Source organism: Gobio gobio, assembly GCF_949357685.1.
Source record: "Gobio gobio genome assembly, chromosome: 17".
Taxonomy (NCBI): Eukaryota; Metazoa; Chordata; class Actinopteri; order Cypriniformes; family Gobionidae; genus Gobio; species Gobio gobio.
Window position 1 is genome coordinate 44,634,860 of NC_137110.1, and position 22,112 is coordinate 44,656,971.

The window sequence follows — 22,112 nt, forward strand, 5'->3', positions numbered from 1 at the left end:
ACACACACTAAGACATTTAAAAGATGAAATCATGCTTGTCTCCTCCATGAACTGCCACCTTAACGTGGTGGAGGGGTTTGAGTACCCGAATGACCCTAGGAGCTATGTTGTCCGGGGCTATATGCCCCTGGTAGGGTCTCCCAAGGCAAACAGGTCCTAGGTGACGGGTCAGACTAAGAGCAGTTCAAAAACCCTTATGATGACAAATAAAACGAGGACCGTGACGTCGCCCGGTACGGCGCAGCCGGGGCCCCACCCTGGAGCCAGGCCTGGGGTTGGGGCTCGTATGCGAGCGCCTGGTGGCCGGGCCTTCCCCCACGGGGTCCGGCCGGGCTCAGCCCGAAGGAGCGACGTGGGGACACCTTCCCGTGGGCCCACCACTCACGGGAGGGACCATAAGGGGCCGGTGCAAAGCAAATCGGGCAGCAGTCGAAGGCGGGGGCCTAGACGACCCGATCCCTGGACACAGAATCTGGCTCTTGGGACATGGAATGTCACCTCGCTGGCGGGGAAAGAGCCTGAGATTGTGCGTGAGGTTGAGAGGTTCCGACTAGAGATAGTCGGAATCACCTCCACGCACGGCTTGGGCTCTGGAACCACACTACTCGAGAGGGGATGGACTCTTCACCACTCTGGAGTTGCCCATGGTGAGAGGCGGCGGGCTGGTGTGGGTTTGCTTATAGCCCCCCAGCTCTGCCGCCATGTGTTGGAGTTTACCCCGGTGAACGAGAGGGTCGTTTCCCTGCGGCTTCGGCTCGGGGATAGGTCTCTCACTGTTGTGTGTGCCTACGGGCCGAACAGCAGTGCAGAGTACCCGACCTTCTTGGTGTCCCTGGGAGGGGTGCTGGAGAGTGCTCCGACTGGGGACTCCGTCGTTCTACTGGGGGACTTCAACGCCCACGTGGGCAATGACAGTGAAACCTGGAGGGGCGTGATTGGGAGGAACGGCCCCCCTGATCTGAACCCGAGTGGTGTTCAGTTATTGGACTTCTGTGCTAGTTACAGTTTGTCCATAACGAACACCATGTTCAAGCATAAGGGTGTCCATCAGTGCACATGGCACCAGGACACCCTAGGTCGTAGGTCAATGATCGACTTTGTGGTCGTTTCATCTGACCTGCGGCCGTATGTCTTGGACACTCGGGTGAAGAGAGGGGCGGAGCTGTCAACTGATCACCACCTGGTGGTGAGTTGGATCCGATGGCGGGGGAGGAAGCTGGATAGACTCGGTAGACCCAAACGTACTGTGAGGGTCTGCTGGGAACGTTTGGCCGAGTCTCCTGTCAGAGAGATCTTCAACTCCTGCCTCCGGCAGAGCTTCGACCAGATCCCGAGGGAGGCTGGAGATATTGAGTCCGAGTGGACCATGTTCTCCACCTCCATTGTCAAAGCGGCTGCTCGGAGCTGTGGACGCAAGGTCTCCGGTGCCTGTCGAGGCGGCAATCCCCGAACCCGGTGGTGGACACCGGAAGTAAGGGATGCCGTCAAGCTGAAGAAGGAGTCCTATCGGGCCTGGCTGGCTTGTGGGACTCCTGAGGCAGCTGACAGGTACCGGCAGGCTAAACGGACTGCAGCCCGGGTGGTTGTGGAGGCAAAAACTCGGGCCTGGGAGGAATTCGGTGAGGCCATGGAAAAGGACTATCGGCTGGCCTCGAAGAGATTCTGGCAAACCGTCCGGCGCCTCAGGAGGGGGAAGCAGTGCCCTACCAACGCTGTTTACAGTGGCGATGGGCGCCTGTTGACCTCAACTGGGGATGTTGTCGGACGGTGGAAGGAATACTTCGAGGATCTCCTCAATCCCGCCGTCACGTCTTCCATTGGGGAAGCAGAGGCTGGGGGCTCAGAGGAGGACTCGTCCATCACCCAAGCTGAAGTCACCGAGGTGGTCAAGAAACTCCTCGGTGGCAAGGCACCGGGGGTGGATGAGATCCGCCCTGAGTACCTAAAGTCTCTGGATGTTGTGGGGCTGTCTTGGCTGACACGCCTCTGCAGCATCGCGTGGCGGTCGGGGACAGTGCCTCTGGGATGGCAGACCGGGGTGGTGGTCCCTCTTTTTAAGAAGGGGGACCGGAGGGTGTGTTCCAACTACAGGGGGATCACACTTCTCAGCCTCCCCGGGAAAGTCTATGCCAGGGTACTGGAGAGGAGAATTCGGCCGATGGTGGAACCTCGGATTCAGGAGGAACAGTGTGGTTTTCGTCCTGGTCGTGGAACACTGGACCAGCTCTATACCCTCTACAGGGTGCTGGAGGGTTCATGGGAGTTTGCCCAACCAGTCCACATTTGTTTTGTGGATTTGGAGAAGGCATTCGACTGTGTCCCTCGCGGCGTCCTGTGGAGGGTGCTGAGGGAATATGGGGTCCGGGGTCCTTTGCTGAGGGCTGTCCGGTCCCTGTATGACCGAAGCAGGAGTTTGGTCCGCATTGCCGGCAGTAAGTCAGACTTGTTCCCGGTGCATGTTGGACTCCGGCAGGGCTGCCCTTTGTCGCCGGTTCTGTACATAATTTTTATGGACAGAATTTCTAGGCGCAGCCAAGGGCCGGAGGGTGTCAGGTTTGGGGACCACACGGTTTCGTCTCTGCTCTTTGCGGATGACGTTGTCGTGTTGGCCCCTTCTAACCAGGACCTTCAGCATGCACTGGGACGGTTTGCAGCCGAGTGTGAAGCGGCTGGGATGGGGATCAGCACCTCCAAATCCGAGGCCATGGTCCTCAGTCGGAAAAGGGTGGCTTGCCCACTTCAGGTTGGTGGAGAGTTCCTGCCCCAAGTGGAGGAGTTCAAGTATCTAGGGGTCTTGTTCACGAGTGAGGGGAGGATGGAACGGGAGATTGACAGACGGATCGGTGCAGCTTCTGCAGTAATGCGGTCGATGTACCGGTCTGTCGTGGTGAAGAAAGAGCTAAGCCGTAAGGCGAAGCTCTCGATTTACCGGTCAATCTACGTTCCTACTCTCACCTATGGTCATGAGCTTTGGGTCATGACCGAAAGGACAAGATCCCGGATACAGGCGGCCGAAATGAGCTTTCTCCGCAGGGTGGCTGGGCGCTCCCTTAGAGATAGGGTGAGAAGCTCAGTCACTCGGGAGGAACTCGGAGTAGAGCCGCTGCTCCTCCACATCGAGAGGGGACAGCTGAGGTGGCTCGGGCATCTGTTCCGGATGCCTCCTGAACGCCTTCCCGGGAAGGTGTTTCGGGCATGTCCAACCGGGAGGAGGCCCCGGGGAAGACCGAGGACACGCTGGAGGGACTATGTCTCCCGGCTGGCCTTGGAACGCCTCGGTGTCCCCCCGGAAGAGCTAGAGGAAGTGTCTAGGGAGAGGGAAGTCTGGGCATCTCTGCTTAGACTGCTGCCCCCGCGACCCGGCCCCGGATAAGCGGAAGAAGATGGATGGATGGATGGATCATGCTTGTTATTTTTTAAATGCATTTACATTTTTTTGATTCACACTTATAATAATAATATTTACATTATTGTTTTTATTGTGTGCAAATTATATTTTTTACATGCGTTTTTACATTTTGAAATCTTAAGTTTTTTACAACAGAAATTAATCAATCAAAAACTTTAGCTTTTCATCTAAAACAAAATTAATTTCCTATCATCACTGTAAAGCTGCTTTGAAGCAATCTGTGTTGTGAAAAGCGTTATAGAAATAAAGGTGACTTGACTGTAATGTAAATGCAGTCATTTCCTGTGAGGTGTGATGCATGCATTATATTTTTTTAATGACGTTTCGACAATTTATAGGTGTTCTATTCATAGCATTGACGGAGAACACGAAGCAGCGATTTTTTAAAATGACCTAGCTCATCACTCGTCTGCTTCTCGGCCAGTGGAGGAAAATGTATGAGATAATATCTCGGACTGCTCATAAGTACTGTCATTCACTTCATCTCCTTGAGCTTCACTTCCTGTCTGACTCCAAGGGCATTAGAAGGATATTTTCTGTAATCAGCCTTTGCTGTAATTTAACAGCATTTGTTCGTATTGATCAAATGGGTCAAAATTGGCTCCGGCAATTTAGTGGCTTAAGGAGTTCTGTAGTAATACTATGTGAATGTAACAGTTAAATCATGTTCAAGGTTAGGACGCTCTGACCTCCTAAGTCTGTCGTCAAAGAGTTTCAGTCAATTACAAAGGAATCACAAAGTTCTGAAGAAGTTATCGCAATTATTCCACATGATGATGGAGTTGAAAATCTTGTTGCACCAAATAAATCACTTGCCGGCATTTTTAATCTCCTAGTAGCCTATTTTATTTCTGGTGAATCTTAAGCCATTCAACAGTTTAGGGTCAGTATGTTTTTTGGTCTCATGCATTAACTAACATGAACTTACACTGAGCAATATTATCTAACAGTATTTATTAACCTTTGTTAATGTTTGTGAATACAAATGTTCGTGTTCATGTTAGTTCATGTATTTTAAATTGTATTAATATTTAACAATATTAGAGATTTTTCTGTATTTTTGATCAGATAAATGCAGCTTTGGTGAGCTGTAGGGCTGCGAGATATGGCAAAAAAAATTATTATAATTTGTTTGAATAGCGATATACCATTTTTCGCCAATATACCATTCATCTCTGTATTTTCTACTTTCTACTTTTCTAAAAATCTGTATTTATTTAAAATATATATATTTTACATCCTGCCCAATGTTGCCCAATGTCTGTGAAAACACATAAAGTGAATGTAAACATGTATGCTGTGCTATATATTACGTGCAAAAAAGGGTTAAAATCACATTACATTATAACATTACAATCTAAATAAAAAATAATGATTTTATTTTTAAATTCACAAAACTGAAAACTAAAAATAAATACAAACAAAAGAACAGACTAAAATAGCCTACATTGGATTACCCCATTAAAGCTATCAAAAATGCACTTACTTGTAGGTTTAAAATTCTACTATTGTCCAACAACAAATATAACAGCAATATGTATATTTGAGTCAGAATTATTGCGCTCCTATTCTATTGCGCTCCGGCTGCACCGCTCGTTCACTGAAGTCTGTGAAGTTTAGCGGAGATTCGCTTGCTGAAGACTCCTGGGCAGCAAAATGGAAATATTTGCATGACTTTCTAACATTTACAGATGGAGAATATACCTGTGAAATATAAGTTATGCACTGAGGAAACACTACATCTCAAACACATTAAACAGCGCAATATACAGTATTTATCTGTCAGCAGCACATGTATCTGTAAGAGCATATGATGGGGTAAGCCGCTTTAAACTATGCGTGTTATATCCTACCAGTTATTTTAAATCCCTTAATATGAATCATGTCTCATGTTTAGGACAAATTAGATGATGCACTTTCCCTGCAGCAGCTCCCCCTGCTTCCTCCGCTATTTTTCAGATGTGCTCGTATCAAACTACTGTATATAAATATAAACGGTATTGCCTCATTCCATATCGTTTACTAAAAATATACCGCCCAGCCCGAAGCAGAAGAGACTCTAAAAACATTCAAACAAAGTAAACACAGATTTTCCAACTAGTTGGCTACTGTTCGGAAATTGTTGCAGTTTTGCATGTAGAATTTTTTCCAAATCTTGCCTGATACAAGACAGCTGCTCAACAGTCCATGGTCATCAATTGTCTGATTCTCCTTTTCATGATGTGCCATACATTTTCAATAGGAGACCGATCTGGACTGTAGGCAGGCAGTCAAGCACATTCACTCTATGGTGTAGAGCTTCTAAAAAACAGACTGAATATATGTATAGCTTTTTCCTTGTGTTACAGAGATTGGAGTTGCATTTCTTGATGCAAGTTAAGCGACAACGGTTTTCCAAAATACTCCCGGGCACATGTGGCTAGATTTAACACAGTAGCACGAGAATGTAATGTCGTCCGAGAGCTCGAAAGTCACGCACATTCAATGGAGGTCTTTTCATTTTTAGAGTGTGTTGCAGCCATCAAAATCAAAATTTGTTTATATCTACAAAATACAATTAATTTGACCAGTGAAAACCATTTTGAAATTGGCCAGTGAAAATGATTACATTTTACAAAGTGTCCCAACTTTTCTGGAATTGGGGTTGTAGTTCTATTGTGTGTGTGCATGTGTGCAACTCACTGTTCAGTTTTGTAGTTGGAGCATCTCTCCAGAGGGATCTTCAGCACTCTGCTGGGAAGTCCCACGAAAAGCGACCTATCGCTTTGCAGGATCTGTAGGTTTAGGATTGGCTCCTGCATGTTATCTGGGAGAATGTTCATCTCCTCCAAGTAACATCCGCGCAGACTCTTGTTATTTGTGGACAAGGCCTTAATGATGGTGCCATGCTCTGATTGGCCAATGAAAGAAAACAGCTACAATTAGAAGCGCAAGTACTTCGAGACATCCCTGCTGAAAAATCCCAGCATTGCTGGTCACCAGCATAAGGTATGTTTTGCATGCTGGGACAAGCATGGGATGCTGGATGCTGGTTCCCAGCTTGAGAATCAAGAGTGCTGGACCATAACCCAGCCTGGACCAGCAAGGAATTCATGCTGGTATATAGAGACAATGCTTTGAAGGCATGCATGTCAGATTTCTCTGCCTCCCTTACCTGTGCCGATGTACATGACGTGGTAAAGCGTGTCCCTCCCCTGAACAATGTCCACAGCCAGTCTGGAGTAACGGATGTTGTCTTGCATGACCAGAGGATCTGTGGAGATGGGCTGAACCACCTCGCTCATGAGGAAGAGCCGCTGGGCGTCTTGAAGACTGCGCTCCGTGAGATTACCGCCTGGACCAGAATCATTCACTGTCCCACACTGGCAGAGAGAAAGAGGATGTTATAGGAAAAAAACTATTTGAGTACTGTATTTGGTGCCAGAAGCCTTGAATAACATTGTAAATTGGCTTTGAGGGAAAAATAAAATGCTGCAGCGGTTAATTTCCTTCACCTGAAAATTTTGGATGGGATTGGGAGTGGAAAGCCAGCTGGTCCGAGGGTTCTCCTGATAACGAAAGGGTCCGTTAAAGGCCTGCGTGATGGCACTGAGGTTAAACGCACACACTGCTGATGCAGCAATACTGTTCCTGTGAAGAGAAACGAGAGAGGAAGTGAAGCGTGGTGCGGCGCTGTAAATTCTACATTAAAAAATCTTAAATAGAAAAACAGTAACATTCAAAAGTTTGGGGTATGTTTTTGAAAAAAGTCTTATGCACACAAGACTTTTATGCTTTTATGTGATCAAAAATACAGTAAAAACAGTAATATTGTGAAATAGTATTACAATTTAAAATAAATGTTTTGTATTTTTTGTAATTTTAGAAAATTTTATCCTGTTACACAAATCCTGTGACGCAAAGCTGAATTTTCAGCATCATTACTCCAGCCTCACGTGTCACATGATCCTTCAGATATCAAATGTGCTGATTTGCTGCTCAAGAAACATTTCTTACTCATCCGCAATAGTCACATCACAGGATAGGCGATGTCAAGTATCAGGATTATTTGCAAAGTTTAACCATCATAGAGTGAAAGTGTATCATTTGCATGTGTTTTTAAGTCGAGTCAGGCATTAGGCGCAAGAGGATTGTAACTCGCGCAATGTTTTCTGTGCGCACACACGAGCATGTGTACGCTGAGTTCTCCCTTCGCTGCAAGTTTGATTGATGGGCGGTCTGACCAATGACAAATCAGTCAGGTGAGTTAGTAGTATTAACGTTGGTGGACTTGAACTTGGTGTGTACTGTCTTTCCGCGGTTGAAACAACATTTCTGGTGTTAATTCATGTTTATTTAATGCTATCAATTAACTAGAAGGAAGAGATGATCAGGTCACGAGCAGCTTTAACTGAGGCGCTATACCGATCTGTCAAGACACATTAAAGAGCAACAAAACGGTATTTATTAAGTGTCTTTAAAAATGACAAAATTTGAAAGTTGAGACTTTGTGTCCTCTTTGCTCCGCAATGTTTTTTTCCCTGCGTGAGAACATGATGTGTGGTGCGCCATGGCTTGTCAGACATAGCAACAGTAACTAACTAGGGGGCGGGTCCATTTGCGAATGGTCTTTAAAGCTTAAACAGACACGTTCATGCAAAATGAGTATCCACGTCAGTTATGTGTTCTAATTTATTTTTATATATCGCAATATATAATCGCAGAAAACAAAATATCGCAATGTAAGTTTTTCTCCAATATCGTGCAGCCCTAGTTGAAATATATATTGGTGCTGTCAAACGATTAATCGCGATTAATCACATCCAAAATAAAAGTTTGTTTACATAATATATGTGTGTGTACTGTGTACAATTATTATGTATATATAAATACACACACATGCATGTATATACTTGAGCAAAAACATTTTTTTATATATAAAATATTTACATGTATGTGTGTGTATTCAAATATGTGTGTTCGACTGGTGATGTAAAAGAGTAATTATGTTTTGTCACAAAACTTGTGCTGGACTACAGATATTCCTGCTGTGTGACTGTGTTGATCTTCTATGAATTGCAATTTCAGTAACTGATGAAGAATCCACTCACACATTGGTGGTGAAGACTCCGTAAATGAGATCTTGCTCAGGGAGGTAGAAGGTGCTCTGCAGCTCATGGTAGTAGAAGGGAACATCTCCAGAGCGGGAACAGTTCAGTCGAGCCTTCATGAAGGTGGTCCATGTGTCTTCCAGAAGGAAACGACCACCAATGTCATTCTGACACACGCGGGCCACACGAGAGAAGACAGTCTTCCCACAATCCTGTTCTACTGCGTTCTCTCTAAGAAAGAGGTATGTGAAGCGGCCCACCTCATACGCAGAGACAAAATGAGGTTCTGTGGAGAGAAAGGGTGGATATCTCACTTTCAGTGACAGCGGTGTGGTTTCACATGACAAAATATACTCTCAAAACACTTTTTTCAATACATAGCCATAAATAGAAGGGTCCAAGTCACATTTTACCTCAAAATCTGAAGAAAAAATGAGCATTTTTCTTAAAGAAATTGATGAATATTTAGCACTGTTAAGATGATTGACTTGTGATATTATTTTCCCTCAACATTCTTTAAATTTTATTTTCCGGATGGTGATTCTTATCACTGTAATACAGTTTTTTTTTTAAATCACAGTAGAAAAATACTGCAATCATAAACAATGTATCTAGATGTTTTTTTTTTTCATTGGTGAATTCACTAATACAGTATTTTGTTGCTGCATTACATACAATAAGCTAATATAATAGGGGGGGGGGGGGGGGGGGGGTTATACAACAAATACTACCAAGAATATACAATTTAAAAATGCAGTAATGAGAATATAGAATATAGGTCAAAATGATCTTAATTGTCATTAAAATAATGTCACATTGCAAAAAAAGTAGGCCAAATTTTCTTTTAGCAAAATATAATTTCTTATAGAGGAATTTTGATTTTGGAATGCAATATAACCTGGACGTGTTCTTAACAGGTTTTGTAAGATAAGTGTGTTTTGTCCCACTGTACCACTGAGCCATTTGGAGTTGTACTGGGCGGTCCGCAGGGGCGGCATGTTCCCCAGACTGCGGTAAATAATAGGGTCACGGCTAGAGAAATCAGTCACTGTGGCCGCATAGACTTCTCCACTCTCAGTTATCATAGCTGTAGAGTTGTGCCGAGGGTCATAGGGACAGCGCGCCACCCCGCTGATGGACTCCAGAACGCTAGCCACGTCAGTAATAGGGCGAGTCGTACAGATGGGCATGAAAGCATTAGTCCCACAGGTAAACAAACGACTGCCGTTCAACAGGAGGACACGAACATAGTTCTGACACTCATCCTGAGAGGAGGAGAGAAATTGAAAAAATATATTTCATTTCACACACATATATAACATATACACTCTATAACACAGAGCTTTCATCCCAGGGGTCACCTCTCCCTTCTCACCTCTGTCTTTCCTTTGCTCTGGCAGGACCTCCTGGTGGTCTCGTCTACGCCCCATTCTGTGGCCTGCAATGAACAGCCAATTAACATCACAGTAAGAAGTTAAGCTATCGAGACATTCATCCAGTCCTGTGCTGCGCTAAAATTCCCACACATCCTTTAACTCAGAGTTTCCCAAACTGGGGTTCTGGAGGAATTGAAAGGGAGTTGATGAAAAGCAAAAAATGAATTAATTAAATTATAAAATATAAAAAAATCTAATAAAATAGTAATTTTTGAAATGAAAACAAATCACTTACTAAAAAGATGAAATATTTGATTTGTTTACCTGCTTGTGATGTGAGCATAGACTGTTAAATGACAGTGTAGAAATATGAAATTATATTTTTTAGGTAACACTTTACAATAAGGTTGTATTAGTTAACATGAACTAACCATGAACAACACCTCTGTTCAGCATTAGTTAATCTTTGTTAACGTTAGTTCAAATCCAGCTGTTCATCGTTTGTTCATGTTAGTTCACAGTGCATTAACTAATGTTAACAATATTTTAATAATGCATTAGTAAATGTTGAAATTTACATTAACAAAGATAAATAAATGCTTTAAAAGTGCATTATTAGTTCATGTTAACTAATGTAGTTAACTAATGTTAACTAATGAAACTTATTGTAAAGTGTTACCATTTTTTAAAACAATTAATTATAAGAAATTTAGTATATTTTTGCAGTATTTCGATAAATATTAAGCCCCACCACAATTCTCAAAAAACAAATCTCATGCTCAATTTCTTTAGATAAAAATGTTTGATAAATGACAAAAGCTCATTATAAACATAATTCCTGTAAAGTGAAAAAATAATGATATATTTAATTGTAAAGCATCTATACATTATAGTATTTTCGTAGTACTGCCTTGAATTCATACTTTTCAAATGTAACACATGATTGTATTAGTAATTTTTTACTGTAATATAGTAAATTACTCTATTACATTAATGAGTATCCAATGAGAAGATTATATATAGTGCCCTATTTAAGGGTATATGGGGCGATTCTGGATCAATTCCCATGAAGGGTCCAACACTCTTCATTATTTTGGTTAATTAAGTGCATCATACGGTCATTTAAAGTTTTTCTATTTGGAAATTTCAGTGTGAAAACACTACTCACATTATTTATACAATAAAACGGCATAGATTATTCGTGCGCAATAATCTATATGTACGCAAATTGAGACACACCTACTGCAAAAGATGCGAATGGTTAAACACGTTTTTCCGTGTTTGCATTGAAAAACAATGAAAAAGTAGCTCAGTGGAATGGAATATACGCGCTCTGTGTGAACAAGCCCCTAAACATGCACTTCTAATGTGCCCTACAGCATATGTTGTATACTTGACCTTTTTGTATATCATTGTCATGTCGGTATAGCGTTGAATTATTGCCAGGACCTGAAGAGAAATGTAATTTCATTCTCCCATGTCTGGACTGAATGACAGTAAAGTGAACTTGACGGTGAACGTGTATTTACAAATGTTTGTGTAAAAGACTAACTAGCTAATAATATGATGGGGATACTTTACAATAAGGACTCATTTGTTAACACTAGTTAATGCATTCACTAACATAGCATTTATTAACCTTTGTTAATCGTTCATGTTATATCCCAGTGTGTTAACAACAACTTTTGACCTTTCTAAAGCAGCACTAGGTAGGTTTTGCTCTCTGGGTCCCCCTACAGTTGGGAAACAGTATTGTCCTCTACTACTGTCGTAAACTGTCATCTTACATCAGGGGATGCATCGCACGTGCATTTGTTGACATGACAACTATGATAGCCCTGAACACTGCAGGAGGAGTTCACATGCAGGTGTTCTGCTTGCGTCGCATGTGAAATGTCTTCATCCCAGGTACAGTGGCATATGTTTCAGCATGTCATATGAATATAATTTCATGGGTTTTATTTTTTTCAAACGCCAAATGATCGCGATGCTCACGTTTACAAGCCAGCGTCATTATAGTAGCCTAGTCTATTGGTTCCCGTTTTACAGAATCTATATGATACTTCAATTCAATGTTTGAGTGGTAGGAATCACCATATATCGTCAATATTATAATATCAAGCTACCATAGATGAATCTGCAAATTTGAAAAATCGATTTGCATTATAACTTGAGGCAAGACAAATAAACCAATATCACAGACATGTTAGGTATCCTAAAATATGATTTTGTACGTCTTACGTATTTACTTGCAAGAATGTAGCCCCTCCTCCTTCAGCTCACGCCAATGAGCAAACGCTGGCCCAATGTTGATCCTCGTCCTGTCTTTAATCCGATCACTTTCTCGTTTCCTCTTTTTGCTTTCCTCCGACAAAACCTTTGCTTTCTTATTTTTCTGTGCTGCTTCGGCCATGACTATAACATTCGGCAAACAAATGATAGTTTGGCTCGCACATCCGAATTTAAGGAAGTGGGGGTGGTGGTGGAAGTGACGTATATGCCGTAAAGCAGTCGAATTTTGTAGTTCTTTTTGTTCTCGGGTTACTACCCGAAACCCGAAGTTTAAAAGTACGATTAAAAACGATACAGACCCCGTCAGGCTATGGCAGACGTGTCATTCAACCTATTGTAAGTCGATGTATCATCACAAGAGGTTTGAAAATATATTATAAAGGTTGAAAAGTTACCTAGTGCTGCTTTAAAAGTTTGATATTAACATCAAGAATAATAAATGCTGTAGAAGAGTTGTTCATTGCTAGTTTAAATTAACTAATGTTGTTAATTTATGTCACCAAATCAAACCTTACTGTAAAGTTTTACCAATGAAATATAGTTGCAATGTTATAGCCTGGATGCCAGCCGAACTTAGCCTCGCCCACAACATTTGAGGTTGGGAAGTTCGGTCTGGACTTGATCCGTTGTGGAGCAACTGTGCTCGAATCAGAGCTGTCCAGACCAATCAAATTGTCAGGGCGGGCTTTATACGATGATGGACAGATGATCAATAATAACGCAATCATCCACGTCACCAAAGAGCGCTTGGGTTGAATTGGTTTACTAAACAGAGAACTTGTTCGTATATGCATTCACCTTTACTATTTCTCTCAAAAATTATGATCGTGTTGGTAAGTAATCCGTGTATCCTTAAATTCTTTTTACAACACCGGCAAAGATCGTTTACATGCGTTGCTCAACATACGTCACTTACTCCGTTGCTCTGATTGGTTGTAAGTTTATCCAAATGAGTGCAGAGGCATTTTCTTTCCTGGTTCGGTTGAAACGCCCCATAATCACAGCCCAGCCCAGTGGAGCAGTATCAGACTCATATGCTAGCAATATTATGCCACCATAATTAACTTTACTATAAAACAGCACAAACTGATAAATGCTAATAAGTTAAACTTTTAGTAATTTTGTTGGTTTTTGTCCTTTTTTAAAAATCTATCTAGTTTTTTATATTTGATTTATTTCAGTTAACATTTCTTCATTCAACATTTCAGGTAACACTTTTTTATGGTTTTATTTTTAATGTTTTTTTATTGGTACAATAAACCTAGCGTGACATGCAAAAGTGTTTTTGAAAGATCTCAAGTGAATATTTTACATCAAGGGCTTCGCCAAACCCTGCTTTAACTGATAAGACAGCACTTTTTAACATTCCAGATGAATCTGAAGGTTTCTGATAACCTAGAACACTTTGCAGCAATGCTACAGAAACAATTGACATTGTAACACTCACAACTCACAGTGGAGTTGCCACTTTGCTTGTTTATTGTGCAGACTGCTTAGGAAACTGGATTGAGCTGTAGAGAGCAACATCAGCATGGACGGTCTGCTTAAGACAGCAGAGCAGCCTGTGTTTTCATGTGGATGTGCAAGAAATACCTTACTATTTAGGATAAGCTTTCCTGTACAAATCAGAAAACTGGAATAGTTTTAATGATTCGACTGAATCAATTTACAAAACATTCACCACTCAGCTGTAACAACCTTGTTTGCGAGTAAAACTGTGATGTTGAAATGATAAACACAGTGATAAACAACCGCATTTAAATATTTATTTCATTACAAAATTGTTAAAGGTCACACAGGGAACTACTGTTTACTGGTGATTCAAACAAATTCGTAAACTGTTTACTCAAACCAGTTCATTTAAACGAACTGTCCGAACAAACAAACTCATTAAAGTGAAACGGTCAACATTCCTTTTACCTTTACACAACCATGACAACAAATCCAAACCTCTCCTGTCCTGTTACTATGGTTTTGATTTACATTTAAAGAGGCAGAATAGCAGAACATCCTCTTAAAGGGTACATAACACACACACAGTTTCTGCCAATCTCATATTAATCTTGAGAAGTATTCATATCTCGTGAAGATTTGCAGAACGCTGTTGTGTTTACAAAACGCTGTGTTGTTGCAGTAAACTTGCACAACGTTCTTAAATGAATCATTTATAGATGCACTGTTATTGCAGGGACATCGACTTTACATTTTCACACCCCTAAACATGACGTGGAACAAAATTGGTTCTGTGATTGGTTGCGTCACATGTCAGTCAAACGTCCTCTTGGGCGGTCCTTGACCAATGAAAGCTGCGATAGAGTCCAGACTTTCTTCTGTCATCAGTCTGAAGGTCTGGCTACGAGAGACTATACAGGGCCATACTCCATACTTGTTAGAATCCTGAAGGAGTGTATTTGGCACAGAAATACACCGTCATATGTCGATTTTTGAAATTGTGGCCATGTTTAGCATGAGAATGCAACTCGTTAGCAGTGTAAATAAGTCAGAATGCATGAAATAGCATTAGACCCCCCCCTTTAATGCAGTAAAACTATGAAAGATATTCAGTGAATGGAAGCTCTTCCATTCATTCAGCTTCTTTCCTCAATATGGTACAAAACACACAATAATAGAAGACAAAAAGATAGAAGACTGAAAGTTTCGCTGCAAATACACAATATGACTCCATGGCGAGGCAGATGTGTGAAAGAACAATTGTGTGACATTTAATTAGGGAACACTGGACGGTTTGTCCTAATCGCATTCATTCTCTTATCTGAAACTAAAACCCTTGAATGTGTTGTTTCACTAGTTTTAGACGTTCTTCCTCTCTTTTATTCCTTGTCCCTCCCTCTCCTTTCACAGGCTGCATTGTCATGTTTATCTGTGTTGTCATTGCCTCTAAAATAATGATGTAGACCAGAGTCTCACATACACACACACACACACACACACACACACACACACACACACACACACACACACACACACACACACAGATACTATAGAATGAAATAATAACGATGATTTTGCATTGGTTTAGACCCTTGTGAGGATCCCAGCAGACCCTGAATAGAGTGAGAGGAGTGGAAAGGTCACAGATAAAAAAGCTCTTCACAGATTAACGTCTGTGCCGGGGGAAGTTTTATGACAAAGATAATCACAGCCAGATCTAGATTATTAAACTCACACTTTCACACATTAGGGTGAACCGGGTCAAACTTCATCCCAAAATCAAAATATACTCTACAGTTTGGGGTCAGTAAGACTTTTTTTTTTGTTGCTGAAAGAAAAGAATACTTTTATTCAGCATGGATGCATTGAATTGATCAAACAGGACAAGTAAAGACATTTCTAATGTAGCAAAAGATTTCTATTTTAAATAAATGCTGTTCTTTTTAACTTTCTATTCAGCAAAGGAAAAACAAATATCATGGTTTTTACACAAATATGAGGCAGCCCAACTATTTTCAACATAATAAGAAATGTCACTTTAGCAGCCAATCAGCATATTTGAATGATTTCTGAAGGATCATGTGAGACTGAAGACTGGCGTAAAGATGCTGAAAATTCAGCTTTGATCACAGGAATAAATTACATTTTACAATAAATTTATTCACATATAAAAAAATTATTTAAAATTGTAATAATATTTAAAAAAAATTACTGTATTTTTGAACAAATAAATGCAAATTTGGTGAGCAAAAACATGAAATCTTGCTGACCCCAAACTTTTAAATGGTAGTGTGGAAATATGAAAATATATATATTATTATTAACATATAATTCTAAGAAAAGCTTATTTATGCATTATTTCCATGAAAATTAAGCCCCAATTCTAAAAAAAAAATCACATTCTCAATTTCTATGGATAAAACTGTTTGCTAAATGACAAAAGGTAAATGCAAATATCATTATTGTAAAGTGAAAAAGGTATATCATATGCATTGTAAAGTATCTATAAAGTATATTTGTAGTCCTGCATTGAATTTATGCTGATTTAAATGTAAAATATTATGTATTACAGTCATTGTTACCTAAATATAGTAAAGAATTACTCTATTACAGTAATGAAAGTGCAAAGAGAATTGGAAAAAAGGGAATTACGAAAAAGTGAAATAATAAAGAGCCCAATAGTGTGCGAGAGTTTGATTTGATGGCTCCAACTACAATTTTGCAGCAAACGGGCAATAACTGAATTGATATACATGACTGACAGCTTGAAATGTAAAGACAACACTGTACACGGAGCGCGAGACAGACACACAGTTAATGGAATAAATTTAGTTTGACGTTCGTAATCTTGTTCCTATTGCCATTTGTAAATATTGTAAAAATTCAATTCTTAGCATTCTTTGAGTGCTTTCACTGTTTAGTGGAAGTTTAAAAAGTTTTAACTCTTTCCCTGGCCGCGTTTTTAAAAAAAAGTTGCCAGCCACCGCCAGGGTTTTTGATCTTTTTCACAAAAATTGAATGGCCCATAGAATATTTTGTTGTATGAATATCTGAGCATGCAATATATCAAAAGAAAGAGCAGACCCTCTGCTTTTAAACAACAACAAAAAACATTTTATTCTAGCTTCATGTTAAGCAACACTTAAAGGGGTGGTAAAACACATTCTTTTGAAGGCTTGACTGTGTTTGTGGGGTGCACTGTAACATGTGTTCATGCTTCGTTTTTAAAAAAATTGCCTTATTTTTCATATATTTGACCTTTATTCTACATTGCTCTGTCCCTCCTTGTAAAACGGTCTGATGCTTTCCAAGTTGTATGAAGCCAGTCCCTCAAAAATACGCGATGGGCTCTGATTGGTTAGCTGGCCCAGTGTGTTGTGATTCGCTAACCGCCTAGTGCACGTTTGTCGGAAACGTCACGCCCCTTACCTTTACCGGAGGCTGTGCTTTGGTCAGTATTAGAAACAACGGCGTCAATAAAACCACATGAGCCCGAATCAGACCCAGAACATTTGAGTGAAGATGATCGAGCAGAACCTGTTCAGTCCTCAAGAGTAAAGACTGCGGATCTATAATGATCGCTACTGAATGGCACTTTAACTTTTGTATTTTTAGAACGATTATAGCCAAATATCTGTCGCAAGAACTAACCCAAAACGAACACTAAACACTGGCTTTAACTAGTAAGTTAGCCAAATCACACACAGAACCATGTTTAGCATGCCTGTATATAAACAATACATAAAAGCTCTAATCAAAGAATCATTTACACTAATGCCAGGTTCGCTGTTGAGATTTTAACGTTAGTGTTTGTAACGTTAGGTGTTCGTCGGATAACATTAAGTATGAATGAGCATTTAACAGACTGGTTTGCAGAACAGCGCTGTCATCTGTTTACTTCCTTGCTACAACCTATTACAGGAAAACACATTGATGAAATATAAATCAGACTTACAGGTTGTGGCCCGTAAACAGCTTCTGTTTGTAAATCCAGCTTTCAGGACAAGCCGTTGTGCATATCCTGAATTGAACTCGCGAAGTTTGAGGAAGTTGTCCTCCGTGAAATGTGCAGCGCGCGCGTCGTGCATCCACGCACCGGCAGTGTTTTTTTCACGCAGCTGACGTTGTGCAAATCCGGCATTGAAATCGCGAAGACGGTGGATGTTTTCCTCCGTGAGATGTGCTGCGGGGAGCCCCGCGCGCGCCTGTTCCCCGTCTCAAACACACGTGCATATAACATGTTTTATGTTAAACGCTCTGCAACGCACCCCCGTCCCAAGGAAGGCTGAACAGAGCAAGTACCCCAGACCTGCAATCCGGATGAAAATAACAGCGTTTCCTTGGCATCACGGCAACAACACTCCAGCCTAACTATACCACAACAGCGCCGCGATACAAAATGGCCTCACCCCTTATTTAATATTCTCGGAGGAGGGGTTTATGTAAATATTGAGCCTGGTGATGTCACCAACCCTGGAGGAATGTGTGTAGTTGCCTACTGGCCGTTTGCTGTAGTTCTTAGAAACTGATTTCTTTAAAAGCAAATTTCTCCCTTTGCTTTAAACTTTGAACGTTGTAACTTTGCAGATGTTGTTTATGCTCAAGCAGCAACATTACACGCTAGCTAAAGTTAGAATAGTGAAATCGTGGTTTACCACCCCTTTAAATGTGGGAAAATCACGTTTTTGTCAAAGACTACATCCAGATCAGATTCAGAGCGATGATCAAAACACAGATGCAATAGATCGAGCCAATCAACACGTCTAATGCTTGCACAGTCCTGTAGCCCTGGGTCAACATTTCATTCAGTAACATTAGGCAGTTTTGATTTATATGATGTTTAATGTTGATGATCACGTTATTTTACATATGCATCTGCTTACATACGATCCCCCGAGGAACGGAAACTCTGAAAATTCTGTGTTTGGCGAGGAAGTGTTTTCTCACAAATAACGGAAAATTCTGTGTTTGGCGGGGAAAGAGTTAAGAGCAACATTGCATACACTAAAAAAAAAAGGAGGTTGAAGTATATATTTGATAAGTGACATCTGTGCTTCCACGCTCTTGAAAAGCACCAGGCGCTTTTGATGAGCACAAACAGATCTACAAAAGAGCTCATTACACATCTTCTGACAAACTGCATCTGTTCGTTTGACTTTTGCAGACTACATTTCATTCTTGTTGTTTAGGAGAAAGAGAGAAACAAAGAGAGAGCCAGAGCGCAAAGTTTCAGAAAGAAATCATCAATCTAACTGTGTCTCTGCAGTCAGTCACTGAACAACGAATGAAAGGAGTTCATCTGAAGAGCAGGATTCCCTGAAAAGATCTCGAGGGGTCAGACTTGCGTCACCTCTGGATGTTGAGGGGGTTGTGTTTTTTCTCCAACACACTCAAGATCTTCTCATCCTTGTCTTCCCTACCAGGCACAATCATTTGACCTTAGCTAAAACACTTATCTGCTCTCTCTATCTCTCTCTGCGATCTGTTCGTCTCAACAGTGAAGTGGTCGACGCAGAACCATCATTACACCAGAAATATTTCAAGAGAGATATAATAAATCATTGACGAGATCCAACAGATCCAAACCTCTTGTTATCAGTGTTTGGGGTAACGTATTACAAGTAACATGAGTTGCATAGTCAGATTACTTCTTTCAAGTAACTAGTAAAGTAACACATTACTTTTAAATTTACAACAAAATTCGAGTTACTTTTTTAAATAAGTAACACAAGTAACACAGCTCTCCTGTCCCCATGTTGAGAGAAATCTTAAGTGCAGAGGCGTTGCGTGAACATGATGGATATTGTTGTTCTAGAAGAATGTGAGCCTGCATTTATACATCACACTAGCACAAAAACAGATTCAGTATTTCTCAAAATTAATAAAAACAGTGAAATGCAAACTCAGAATAGCATGCAATAATTAAATGTGTTTAATAACCTCACTTTATTAACCTTGTCTTTGTTACTGACCTTTGACAATCCAACTCAACCATACTAATCAGCAAAAATGACTTTAGATAAAACGTCATTTTTGATTTTCATTTTTCATTTAGGTTTTTATTGCTGAACTCAGTGTTGAACTTTCCTTCACACGCGTCTTATTCTTCTTCAATCCAGAATGGCAGCACAGCTGAAAGGTTTGTTTGGGCAGAGCCCTCTACTGTACAAGTGGGAATTTGCATTTCCTTCAGCCTGATGCTGTCTTCACACCGAACGCGAATTGCGCATCAAATTCGCTTCTATTGCGTCTAGTCGGACGCTTGAACATTTTGAATCCACGCGCGCGTCCAAAGCGTATAATGAATGATTCCGGGCGGGCCTGCCCCCGTTTATCAAGTCATTTCACCATGTGACAGCAGCAAGCAGGCTCCTGATTGGTTAGTGTGGCACAAACAGACGCCAAAGTTCATATTTTTCAACTTCGCTTCAGAAGCGTGAATGCACAAAAAGCACCAAATAAAAGCACTTGTGCGTATTGCGCAAGAACCTCAATTAGCCTCTTTTGCGCAAACTGGACGCGGGAATGAGGCAAAATCGCATCCATCGCGCCATGCTTAACACGTCTACCGCGCTGCAGGATCTCCAGACGCACGTCAACACGTCTTTACATTGACTTGACATGGAAATCACTCAGTCCAGATGCTCAATTCGCGTTTGGTGTGAACACAGCATGAGGCTTATGCGTTTCCCTTTTACTGTTAAAGGGCCTTTACATTTGCCAAAAATATGACTTTTTTTGTTATTAAAAAAACAAAGCAAGCCAAGCCCAGGTGAGAAAAAGTAACACAAAAGTAAAGTAACTTATTACTTTCCATAAAAATTAGTTACTTTTTTAGGGGAATAACACAATATATTCTTACTTTGTAACTTGTATTTTGTAACTTTCCACAACACTGCTTGTCATCATATCTTTCATGGGTGATGTGTGCAACTTTGTTAAATGTCAATGTCTGGAAAGGCCCATGATGAGTTTTGGTGTTCTGTATGTTTGACTAATGGAATACAGTGCAAGTTTTCAGAAAATCAGTTTAAAAAGTCAATCTTCTTGAAACTCAATTTGGTTATGCTAATGGTGCAGATTACACACATCTTTAATACGGCTGCATCTCAAAACTTCTACTTTAAGCAGTGATCTTCATATTAATGCACTTTTCAAATGAGTTATTGGTGAGCATTACTTTAGGCACTTTAAATGTCCCAGCGTGGAGAAAGTAAAGTAAAGCTAGTCTATAGCATTGTTTGTGTCATTTCCACTCAAGCTGAAATGTTGTCTTTTAATTCATTTTTTTAAGTGTGAGAGTTTAGGATGCATAAAATGATAGCTATGAAATTATCTTAGCAAAGGATTATGCCTTTTTATTTAATTCATTTTTTAAATGTCATTTGCATAAAGAATGATGACTTGAGATGGACTGGAAATGGCATTTGTTCATGATGGAGAAATTAAATATGTGATTTTACTTATGGATCAGCATGATATGACAATTTTCCTCATACAATGTATGTGAAATATGTAAACTGAGATGTACATGAGAGATGTACATGACCACAGTGGGGAGCTTGTCATACTGCCGTGTGTGTGTTTGAGTGTGTGTTTGCTCGGGGGGTGACTGCGGGTCACTCTTGTGGACACAGGTTCATGAGGTCGCCCTAAATCACTGGATTCTGACAGATTCTTGTGAGATCTTCCTTCAGGGCATCACCCCCTCTCAGGGTTACGGTGAATGTTTATAGAGTTCACCAGCAGGGTCTTCAACAAACATCAGAAAAGTCACTCTTGAATATCACACAACCGCTCAAAGCTTTCAACAGGCATGTCACGCAAGCACAACACAATCTCAGCGTTCCCACCACACAGTAAGTGCAGCGGTGGTTTCGAATCATCCTTCAAGATGAACAACGGCAATTTGAACCCACTCCCAGATGAGATTGCTGTCTACTGGCAGCTTCTCGCCTTAAACGCAGACAGCCTGAAGCAGCAGACAAACATAAGAGAACAGATGTCTGCATATTGAATGGACCATATTCTACACTTCATTTGCTAGTGAATGTTTCTTACAACAAAAACAGGCAGAATGATTTCCCATGACCATGTCTGATCCTTAATACAAAAAAAAACTCTAAAGGGATGAGCAAGTTGTGAAAAATGTGCATTTTTAGGAAGAATTATTCTAAGAACTAAAATTATTTTATTTTATTATTACCCTGGTCCCAAACATTTTCTACCCTTGTCAGATCCTTATGCCCAAAACATACTCTACACAAGGATGAGAAAAGTATGATAATTTTTTTTTTCTAATTAATTATTACATTAAGAACTGAATAAAATAGATTCAGAGGAGAGGAGGTCAAATCAGGACGCTGATGCAGCTGTCTTGGAAGTCAATGCTCCTCAAACATCTGCACAATAACATGCTACTGAAGGTGTGTGTGTGTGTTTGATATTTCAGCTTCTGTGCGTCAGCACTTTTGAACATGTGGACAGTCATAA

At 40.8% G+C, this 22,112-nt stretch overlaps 1 protein-coding gene across 1 annotated transcript in view; it reads right to left on the bottom strand.

Annotated features, from left to right (window-relative positions):
• sema5bb (sema domain, seven thrombospondin repeats (type 1 and type 1-like), transmembrane domain (TM) and short cytoplasmic domain, (semaphorin) 5Bb) overlaps positions 1-22,112 on the bottom strand; it is a 116,877-nt gene that overhangs the window by 29,708 nt on the left and 65,057 nt on the right. Inside the window, exons 6-11 of the mRNA XM_079841124.1 lie at positions 9,875-9,937; positions 9,452-9,764; positions 8,500-8,785; positions 6,904-7,039; positions 6,564-6,771; positions 6,092-6,299 (exon numbers count right to left, since the gene is read on the bottom strand). Coding sequence (XP_079697250.1) covers positions 6,092-6,299; positions 6,564-6,771; positions 6,904-7,039; positions 8,500-8,785; positions 9,452-9,764; positions 9,875-9,937 — 1,214 coding nt within the window. The remainder of the gene's footprint in view (positions 1-6,091; positions 6,300-6,563; positions 6,772-6,903; positions 7,040-8,499; positions 8,786-9,451; positions 9,765-9,874; positions 9,938-22,112) is intronic.